The sequence below is a fragment of the Rhynchophorus ferrugineus genome, unplaced genomic scaffold (assembly GCF_030347505.1).
Source record: "Rhynchophorus ferrugineus isolate W39M unplaced genomic scaffold, kcgeb_rfMv2 rfM1, whole genome shotgun sequence".
Classification (NCBI taxonomy): Eukaryota; Metazoa; Arthropoda; class Insecta; order Coleoptera; family Curculionidae; genus Rhynchophorus; species Rhynchophorus ferrugineus.
Genome location: NW_027472580.1, coordinates 29479092 through 29491117, shown reverse-complemented (window position 1 = coordinate 29491117; position 12026 = coordinate 29479092). Strand labels below are relative to the sequence as shown.

The 12026-nt window shown below is 30.7% G+C and overlaps 1 protein-coding gene across 11 annotated transcripts in view; it reads right to left on the bottom strand.

Annotated features, from left to right (window-relative positions):
- Cad87A (Cadherin 87A) overlaps positions 1 to 12026 on the bottom strand; it is a 727969-nt gene that overhangs the window by 233662 nt on the left and 482281 nt on the right. For all 11 annotated transcript variants that reach the window (XR_013008485.1, XM_076419263.1, XM_076419271.1 and 8 more), the window contains one exon: positions 4829 to 4884. Coding sequence is in view for 10 of the 11 variants with exons in the window: in XM_076419263.1 (XP_076275378.1) it covers positions 4829 to 4883 (55 nt within the window). In the remaining variant the exon portion in view is untranslated. The remainder of the gene's footprint in view (positions 1 to 4828; positions 4885 to 12026) is intronic.

Genomic DNA, 12026 nt, shown 5'->3' with positions numbered 1-12026 from the left:
CTGACAAACCGAAGCTATAATATATTGTGGCGAATAATTATGCATACTGAAAAATAGCTGTTTTGTCTATTCGATTTTAGGAAGTGAATTGAAAGATTGGAATTTTTCTTTATTCTATGTTGTTTATAACCAAGCGTTTTACCGTTATTTCGCTGAGGTTTCTTTGAATTGTAATAGCAAATACTTACGGATGCATTACATCGGGTTGCGACTAAACAAATATTGCAAAAAGTTAATTAGTTAAGATTCTTTTTAATACATAAAATTTAAATATGAATATATTATTTATTATGAAGCTTTATCGTGAAAAATAGGTATAATGTATTTTATTCAAAGTATTTTCCATCGATAGCCGCTACTTTTTACCATCTTTCAAGAAGTTTACGGATTCCATATCGAAAGAACGATGTATCTTTTGAACCTATCTACAAATTGATCGATTTTTTGGTATCTTCATAGGATATGGAGCGCTGCTTAGACAGGTGATAACCTATATTTCGGAAAAAGTAGTAACCAAAAGGCATTGTTTTCAGCGGTTTTGCGATATGTGGTCTATCGTCGTTAGGCTAAAGAATAACAATTTGGTTTGATTATAATTTGGTTGAGGCTTGATTAATTGTAATCAATATCGATCCGTATTGATGGTCTCATTAGGTTTTAGCAACTCGCAGCATGGTATATCACACCAAGCTGTTCCTACCAAATATAGAGTATTAGCGGGGGGCATGGATATTCGGTTTTGCCGATGATGTTGATGTATGACCAGGTGGGCCCCATGATTTTTTGCGCTTTGGGTTATTGTAATGAATCCACTTTTCATCAGTCGTAATAATACAAACGCCTATCAAATTATCTTGCCTTCAATTCATAAGGAATAAAATATCCAAGCTTCTGGATTATTCCCATGCCCTTTAAGAGACTGGAAATAGTTTCTTGTATTAGTCTCAAATATTCTGCATATTCTCTTGCGTTCTAAATAGATCAACATGGAGTAATGTCTCCAATTCTAGTTTTTGACTTTTAATCTCGAACGACTTTCGTTGTTTTATACATAAAGTATATATAGAGGCTTTAATGAAATAGGCGAAATCGACAAAAATGTTTTGCGTGGTCGAACTAATGCTTGCTCTGAGACCACATTTTTGATTCGTTCGTTTAAATTTCTCTACAAACTCATTTGATTGGCTAACTTCTATAACCCGAATAAACAAACAATCTATAGTTTGTTTATGACGCCATTTTTGTGTGTCTGACATTGAGTACGATCATCATTTTGTGCCTTAATTGTAATCACTATGATTTGATTACAATATGTATCTTCATTATCAAAAGTGTTGTGTATCCAGTGTACGTGTGGAAATAAAAAAAAACAAACACCGTTTTCCTGTGAAGAAACAACCCAAGTTAGCTATATATATATATATATATATATATATATATATATATATATATATATATATATATATATATATATATATATATATATATATATATTATATATATTATATATATATTATATATATACCTATATATTATATATATACCTATATATTATATATATACATATATAAAACCAAAATGTGTTGTTGAAAATATTTTGGTGTAAGGCTTCTTAACCGAGATAACCTTTTCAACAATGATGTTAAAAAACATACATTAATATAAAATAAAATAATACAATTTGTAGACCAAGATGAGCTTGATTTTATGGACAAGAGATTATCTCATGATTGTTTTAACGTATCCTTAAGCTGTCTCTTTAAATGGAGTTTACCATAATAAGAGCACAACAGTAATTTTGAGAGATATTATATATTTCCCTTTTCCGCTGCTGTTCTTTAAAGTTTTCTCAATTCTAACGTATATCATACAATTTAACCCTATTAATTGCCCATTCCACAATTTTCACAATAAAATTGTAAAAATAGTTATAACTTGCCTGAATACATTTTTGTGTTGAACAAGTAAGTAAAATATTAACAGATACAGACTTTCATCTTTGCTGCTCTACTATCAGTATGAAGGAATAAAATGATAGAAACTTTAATACATCTTATTTAAATTGATAGCACTAAAGAAACAATGTTGATTATATTTAACAGGAGATATGTCGTGCTTTCAATTACATTGCAGCCTTTTTATATTCACATTGAATTATCTCTCATTTATATGCTTATGTTACATATCATTAATTTTTATGTAACTATAACTCCCTACCTTCTGTGTAATTTTTATAACATTGAAACTACACATTTTTCGTAACTTTGTGTCTGCTGATATTATGCTTTTAAGTAAATATCGAGTACTGTAACACGTTTACTTCTTTTGGTGGTGTATTCAACAGGTGCATTTTAGTCTTAGAGTGCAACATAATTCTTCTTTTCCATACGCATCATCTTAGAGATGCAATAGTTCTTGCCTATACGAATCGGCTTATTTATTCAGGCAGTGTAGTATTACTTATGTCAAATACCTGAACTCCTGTATTTGCTCTAACTGCAATTCACCAGACCAATACTTTGGTCTTTTCTTTATTAATTTTCAATACATACAACGAGAACTCTATCATTGAGAATGCCGAAAATCTCAACATTTGTATTTTATAGTAGGTTATATGGCTCAGTGAATGGAGGTAAAACAAAGTGAAACAATGGTTGTGAAAAAATAAAACATAGTGTGGCCGTTATTTATTGACAGCTATATAAAATGTGGAAAATACAAAATAGATAATAAGAAGCGGGGCCGGGTTTACCTGTAAACGAGACTTGGGCGGACGATGGTGGAATGACTCAACTGAACGTTGGTCACACACTGAAATCAAAAGTACCTTTCAATAATCTCCCAGGTACACGTCTTGGGGTTGCCAAATATTCATTATGGTGTACTAATTGGCGCTGCTGGCACCTCGCCCATATTCAACATCAGGCATTATAATTCTGGCTATTTTGTAGACCGTTATTCCATGATGTAAAATTCGACATGCCTCAAGGTCGCTACAGTATCATCATATTGACCGGCAAATGTTTTTAACCATTGTTAAGAATTTAATTAGCTCTTATGTTGAAAAGCAGCGAAGAATCAACGTATCTTAAGGAAGCTAAAACCTAGAACATATACTACACTATATGCTAGTGTAAATCGCTTGTTAGCTGGATTAGTACTTATATTTTGCTAAAAGGGATTACGAGAAGTACACGAAACAAATGAGAAAAGTTTCGCGTTTAAATTGGAAAGCTGATGACACATTTATTATCCAATTAAAACTGCGTAAATCCGCAAAGAAAAGCTGACGACGTATTTTGTGTCGATCGCTGCAAAATTAGGACTGTGTATTAAGTGAAAAGCAAATTTACTACTGTTTCTCTTTTTGTGACAATGGAATTTTCTTGGGGCGATATTGCGACGTAGAGAAAATTTGGTAAATAAAGGAAAAGTCGAAGCTAATTGGGAAAGTTTATTAATAAATTATCTTTGTTTAAACGTAAATAAAATTCTAATTAAATTTTTCTTGTCCAATTATTGATATTTCAAAAAGTGTTTGCCTTGGAACAATATTACAATATATCAGTTGAAATTATTCCAACTATTTGGTATTGCATTGTTAATTATTTATCGAATTAGCAGATCTTGGTAATTATACATATGACCAAATTGAAATAATAATAAATATATTTAAATATATAATTAAATATTACTTTTTCTATATAATCCTCTTCTTTAGCTTCTTTACTTTACAATATGTTTCTTTCTTTGCTATACGCGATTCAGTTTTTCCAACTATTTTTTATCATGTTTTAGAACATATTCTGTAGGTGTCAAATCAGAAGAGTAAGAGAAATCGTCCCCAAATCTCGCAGCTTTCCCGTCGCATGCATTTTTTCAATCTAGACCTCTTATCGCGAATTTTGGATTCCAGCTGGCCAAGAAGGTTTTAGCAATGTTTTTTTGTAATTGTTTTGCCTTCTCTAAGATAATCGACTATCAGGAATCAACCCAAAACACGTTGGCCATAATCTTTCTGACACAAGCCTCTCAAGAAGTTCTTGACTGCATGATTTTCAGTTTTATCCATTTCCAAGAAAAACTCAAAAGGTGTCTACTATATATTTAAATAAACCACTTGGGAGTGGAACTGTGATTGGAATTCCATCTTTGAGCCAGACCGATTTTTTTTTTCAATTTACTCTCGTATTAGTCATGCATTTTTAGATCAAATTTGAAAATAGCCGGCTTGGTGGCGCAGTGGTAAAGGCGATGGGACGGTCCTCCTACTGTTGCGATAGCCGCGGGTTCGAATCCTGCTGAGGTATGGTTGTAAATTTATGTATGTGATTGTTTAAAATTTGTGAATGTTCTAGGCAAGAGTGTAAAATCCGACAAGGAAAATGATCCCAATCACGCCAGTAACCAGGCTGGGTAAGACCGGATGACTTCTGGGATGATTTCTAAACTTGGTCGCTCGCCAGTCGGTAGGCTTAATGCTGAGGACCGTGGTTCGGAGCCCACGTTAAACTTTAGGCCCAGTCCAGATAAACCCATAGTTGGTAAAAGAAGACTTTAACATATATTTTAAAAGAAATTGAAAACATAAACAGACCTGAATTAATGACGTGAAGTTCATATATGTTTTAATATTCGTTTCATAAAATCGAAATAAATATTAATTATAATTTTAGTTCATTATTAATTAATTAATAATTTTATCTATATTCATAGCATATATAAGAATAGTAAAAATCGTTATACTAAGAACAGATAGAACTATAAAAACAGTGAACTTAAAATTTAAAAATAAAATGTAAAATTAACATATATTGTGTGGACTTACCTGTTATAGCATGAAGGAGAATGACCAAATATATAATTTTGCGGTTCATCATCATCCTGAAACAATATGAAACAAATGATAAAATATTTTAAGAAAGCAAGTAACCAAAAATAAAAAATTAAATAAATTGGAATGTTTCCCCTTTTGGAACAAAACGATTGCCGCTCTGATTGTATTGCGAACTTTCAAAAGACAACGTAGCAGATTAAGTGTGAAATAAATTCCCATAATTGCCTGAGCAAACAAAAACTTATCCTTAATTGGAAAAGTTTGTTAATTAATTAACGGTTAGAGGGGCATTACCAAAGAAAAAAATAATTCCCTACAGTTCAAAAACTCTAGTTTAGGATAACATACAACTATGCTGTTTCGTATCAGTTATATTAGATGTAAGAAAGTTAGACATATATTTGATAGCAACGCCTTATTTTTATTAACTGAATTCATAGCTATTAGAAATATAAAATTAATAATAGAACATCTGAGATATATTAGAAAAAATATAATATATGAAAACTGGAAAATAATATGATGGAGACAGAGATAGAAAAAAATAGCAATAAAATACATGATTATTTTCATTACTTTATTTATATTCAGTACACTTTTATTTATATCTGAAACAATCGTCATCGAGCATATATATGTTATGAAATATGCAAAGTTTTTTTTCTTTTCTCATTTCTCAAGTCAGAAAATTCAAGTCTGTTCGTTTATATAAATAAAAACTATTTTTAGTTAAGTCAATTTCTTGAAGGCATTCTTCAGACATTAGATGTGTTGGAATAGATTTATCATAATATTAAAGCCGTTAGAAATTCTAGGTTTCCCGTTGCATTTTTTAAAATATCGAAGATCAGCAATTTCTGGCTAATTTAGTATTATGAGGCCTTTTTTAAACTTGTATCAATGCTTTCAGTATGTTAAATACCTTGCATAGAGTATTACCTTTTAGACGAACTCAAAAAAAGACTTGTTGATTAACAAGAGCTTGAAGTTTAATATTTTATGAGCGATAATGATCCAAAATATTTTAATACACTGGTAAAAGTTATGCGGAGCACAAGCAATATTGTATTGTAGTTTTGCATGCAAGTATAAGCATACAAATATAGTGAATTCAAAATACCAGCGACACGAGTGTCAATATATATCTGTCTAAAGTTGTAAATTAGTTTTACAGTCAGACAATATTATCCTTGTCATTTTATTATATTTAAAAAGAGATAGAATGCTACTAGAGAAGTACGAAAATGTAACGAAATGATCCAGCAAAAGTTGTCCGTTTGCCAAACGTCTGAACATTCTTCAAAATATTAATAATTACGGGTTATACACGGACAAACGTTGCTTTAATAAATTTGAAATCGCCCCGGTTTTTATTCAAAATATTTTTTACGCCTTGCAGCTGCACCGTATATTATTACGGACACGGTCACTAAAACATCTCAAAACATATAAAACAATATAACCTTAAATTCGCCAAAAAGAAACCGTGTTTAAGGGAAACAGGTGACGAATCACCATCAGTCTTGGTGTTTCAGATATCAAATATACGAATTGTATAAAACAGTAAGTGGTTTTTTTCATATTTCATACATTGTTGGATAATCTAGAATTTAAGTAGTGTAAAGATAACGCAGGAAGGGGTTTAATGGAAATTCCAGAGAATGCTTTTAAAAGAATACAATTTTTAGAAACATATAACAAAATCAAGGAAGAATTATACCAATTTATGTATTTAAAAGAGCCATGAATATTTCAGAATGGTACATTGGGTAATATTGCATATCATCTTGCTCATGGCAAGTCCAAGGGTGACTACCATGAAGAAATGAACTATAACTTGTCTTTGCAGTAGTTTGAAAATCAGGTTTTAAAGAACTAGGAGGAACCATCAGTTATTGTTATGTACAATGCACCATATCTGTCATATATATAGTGCACTGGTGGAGAAAATCCTAACAAATTCATCAACAAAGGCTGCAATTAAGGAATGGCTGAAAGTCCATAAAATAATTTTCGAGGAAAACATGTTAAAGAATGAACTATTTCAATTTATTATTCGGTAAATATAAATGAAATATTTAATTGAATTTTATGTAATTTATTTTTTTAGAATTAAGCCTGAGAAAAGATACATAGTAGATCAGATAACTGAATGTTAAAGCGACAGGGTATTATGTCTCCCTCCCTATCACTGTATTTTTAATTCAATTGAGTTGTTATGGGGTATTACAAAGTATTATTACAACAGATGTTCAGGTCGATGAGGATATTCAAACCAGAACTGTATGATTTATGGAAAGAGGCATTGTCGAAAATAAGACCTTCGGTTTGTATGAGCTCGATCAGACACACTGAAGAAGAAATTGACAAATGGTAGAATCTTAGTAAGTTTTTAATAGATTGGAAATAAACGGCTTGGTTATTAACTTGACTAGTATTTCTGAAAGTGACTGCGATCGAATAAAACTTTATGAATGTTGGTTTATGATTAAATTCTGACGATTACCAAGACAGAGTGATGAGAAAGGAAACCATCAAAGGTCAGTATACAATTAATATACTTTAATTGTAGGGAATTGTATTATAGAGTGTGAAAGCTTTATGAGCATGTGTGTTATTGTTCAGAATATACCTGAACGTTTTGTTAACATTTATGAGTAAAGAAATAATATTAACTGTTTTGCAGATATGGCAAAGCGTTAAGGAGAATGCAGGGATTAAATATAGTTTTATCAAGAAAGATGTATACAAGGATGACAATGACTTTACAAGGATACACTGCATCGAAAGAAACAAGAACTAAGTGTAAAACATAAATATGCTCTCTAATGAAAGTAAAATACATCACTCAGATATACAATTGTTAATTAAGTGGATTAGGCCTTCGGGGGATACCACTACATACAAAAACGCGTCTAGAACCCTACCGATACTAGTGAGGAAAAAGCTCAATGTATATATAATAAAACAACTCTAAACTATAAATTATTGTGGTTGTAAAATTAATTGTAGTTTTAAGTTCTTCGGTAATAAATGCATTTGATGTACCATAATGTTAAAATAAATTATATTTAATAGAATATTTGTTGAATTATTTTATTTATATTAAAATTTTGTTATATGTCAGAGTGTAAATGTACTAAAACTCAGAGTAGCTGCGGCAACATTCCCGTGTCACTGCTATTTTGAATTGACTATAATTCCATTAATGTAATAGCAATGAATAAAGATAATTATTAATAATGTTTTGTTGAAATACATGTATAAACTATTGAAGTTAATATGTTATTAACTAAAGAAAGTTGAAATGCGATTTTTTGACTATTACAAAGACTAGAGACTATAAAACAGCTGAAAAGACTAAAAATTACTATATAATGAGAGAGCAGATATTACAGCATTCAGGAAAATTGTAAATCATGTCTCAAGATAAAATATATAATATAAGTCATTCAAATGAAAAAAAATAATCAAAAAAAAATTATTTATACCAATTATATATTTTAATAATAAATTATAAATTTAATGGAAAATAAACGGCTGTATGTTATACATTTTATCTGGAATAATCAGCATAAAATAAAGGTAGAAATAAGTGTGCATGTACACTTTATGATAAAACATCTATCAAGACTTTTTGGTATTTGTGGTGTCTTTTGACGTAAATTCCGAATCATGGACTTCTGCATGAAGTCTATTGACTGTCAAGACCATCCCGTGTCTTACTGTTGCGAATACACAACCGCAATTATAAATAATCACAAACATAAAGCCAGTATAAGTCCATGCCCATCGGAGTAGTACGACGAAATAGTAGTAAGTAAAAAAATATAAAGAAATAGGGACATAATTAAAATATGCTTGATTAATATAATAAACTTCGTAACATATTGGGTAAGAATAATTTCAATAAGATCTTATAATATGTTCAAACTCCCTCCAAAATGGTCTCCCTGAAATCGTGGTTTAGCACTTAATTTCAAGGAATAACATCACCATGATGTTGAATTTATCCAGTTACAACATCCCCATATAATTTCTTCGATAAAAGCTTGGAAAAACACTGAATAAAATAATGTTATTCTATAAACTCTAGACTAATAGAATATAGCAGTTCGATATATTGAAATTGCTAACGACGTAGCATATCGATGGCTATTTGCTTTGCTTTCTACTAAAGTAAAAAACATTAGATGCTCGCATATTGCCAAATTAGTTAAAACTTTCTGGGAAGTGTTATTTTCAAGATTTTGTGGATAATATATCTGAACAATGTGCTTCTTCAAAGTTTAAAATAGGATTATTTGCAAGACAATACAATAGTTTCGGCTTTCCACAGAATTTGAATTAGAAATTTCGTCGATTCAAGTAAATATAAACTTTATGATCAATCGTACCATCCAAGTATCAATTTGCCAATAACTCCAATTTAAACTCCCACACAAAAAAAAATACAGACATCATCATATTTACGACAATTTTTGGAAATCAAGAGAGTATAATAAACGAAATGTAAATCAGCTCTTGTATCTCTTTCTCTAACAAGGAAAATTCCCCCGAGGATAGTCCTTTGAAGTCGCAAAGATATCCTCAAGTAGAATAAATTTGTCGAATAAATGAAAAGCTAAGGCTAATTGGAAAAGTTTACCAATAAATTATTCTCATTTGCGTATAAATAAATGGCAATTAAATTAACGTCATTATATCTAGATGGTTAAATAATTTATTTTTAGTTTCTAGGGCAGTTTTATTTAATTCTTTTGTAATTTGTGTATGAAACGATACAGAAGTCGTTTAATAAGTATGTAAAAATTAAAGAGATGATGACGTTATTCTAGTTAGGGGTGTCGGGCACCGAAGAAAAAAAAATCGATATTTTCTTGCAATATATATTAATATATGATATATCGGTCAATATATACGCTAATATTATGATAAAATTATGTTGTTTCATTTGGATATTTTTTCTTTATTTGCAGCATTATTGTTAAAAATCAGTACGATGTATTTTGTTCAAAACGTTGCTCAAACAAGTCTTAACTGATATTTCGAAACAATTAGTAAACAGGGCAAGATCTGGAGAATACAGCAGGAGGGGCATCACTTCCCATTTTAATGTTTCGAAGTATGGTTTTACCGGTTTTGCAACATGTGATCGACCGCTGTTATATTGGAGGATAACTTTGTTGTGTTTTGCTCAGCACAAAGACATCAAGTGATGGTTGATTAATGGTTTCATTAGGTAAAGTTAGCAATTCACAGGATACCACACGAAGCTGATCCCACCAAAGCATTATAAGCTTGGAGTCATAAATATTTGGATGTTGATGCATGACCGGGTGGTCCTCATGTTTTTTTTTTCATTTTGGATTAACATAATTGATTCACTTCTCTTCAGTAGTAATAAAAAGATGCAAAAAATCTTTCCACCTTTGGCGCGGAAGCGGAATTTCACACACGACCTTCAATGTCTCTCGGCTTTAATATATGTAGCACAAAATATCCAAGCTTTATAATCAATCGCACGTTCTTTAAGCAATTGGAAATTGTTATTTTGCTTGTCCTGAACACTCATTGACATTGGTATCAAGATCACCAATTTTAAAATGTCGAATAAAGAATTCATATATTTAGCACACAGCTTCACACAGCCTTCGATGACCTTCAGCCGTCCTTTACTTCTTATGTCTTTTACGCCTTCTTCTTAATCTGTAAGGCTTCAAGATGAACTTGGTTACAAATGTAAAGGATGCGATGCGACTTAATACACAGTAACACCATCTGCTGTAAATCCTTTGAAATAAAATAAAATATTTCATAACATTATGGCCAATAGTTGACACTGATTAATAAAAATGTAAAGAAAATTGTTACTACTACTCATATTTAATAAATACAAATTTAAATATAAATATAAGCCGGCTCCTACTGTTGCGATAGCTGCGGGCTCGAATCCTGCTGGGGCATGGTCGTAAATTTATGATTTGATTGTTTAAAATTTGTGAATGTTCTAGGCAAGAGTGTAAAATCCGACAACGAAAATGATCCCTGTTACGCCAGTAACCAGGCTGGGTAAGACCGGATGTCTTCTGGGATGATTTCTAAAATTGGTCACTCGCCAGTCGATAGGCCTAATGCTGAGGATCGTGGTTCAGAGCCCACGATAAACTTTAGGCTCAGTCCAGATAAACCCATAGTTGGTAAAAGGAGACTTTAAAATATAAAAAAATAATTAATTTAAAAATCTTACGACAATTAACATCACTAGACGACGTTTAATAAAGACTTATATTAGAGAATTATTATCTGTACATATCGATCCCCATTCATCGAACGTACGCTAGTGTAATTATCTGGGAATTTTCGCAGAAACACGACGGTCCCCGAATTTATTTTACACTCGAACTGTCCGACAGTGGAAACGATCCGCTTTTTTTATGGTTCCTCGAGCGGATCTCTTTATCGCAAAAAAGGAAACTGTTGCTTTGATTTGCTTATGTCAACTCGTAATTAACAACAAAACTTTGCGTCGCTTCGCCAGGGCGTCCTATTAAGTTTGTTTTGATGTCGAGCAATCTCGGGCGATCTTTCGACGCTTTTTTTTTGCTCCTAGTTTATTGTTCAAATTACGTTTGAAAATTTAATGGGAAAACTGTAACAGCTGATGATTAATATAATATAGTTAATTAGGTTTATTTTAGTATTAATGGTTTAGTTCTTATACATGTATGGAACAGTAGTATTTAAAAAAGTATTGAATAAAACGAAATAATATAATTAATAAATATACAGCCATTCTATTTTTATAAAAACATCATTATTTGTTTTTAAATATACACACATTTAATAAATAATTGGTTTAATATTGAAACTATATATGAAGGAAATAAACATCGAAAATTTTTCAAAATAACACATTTTATATAAAAAATTATTGAATAATATGAAATAATAAAAATAATTTCTATATACCTTTCTATTTTTATAAAAACACCACATTTAAATTAATTTTCATATTTGAACAATTAACAAGATCTCCAAGAACCATATAAAAAAACATTACCTTTTTTACGGTAATTTAAATAACCAAAGTCATTTAGATAAAACCCTGCCAATATAGTTAAAACCAAAGGAAAAAGCCACCACTATATATTAAAGCAGTGAAATTCTCCTAAAGATCAACTATGAT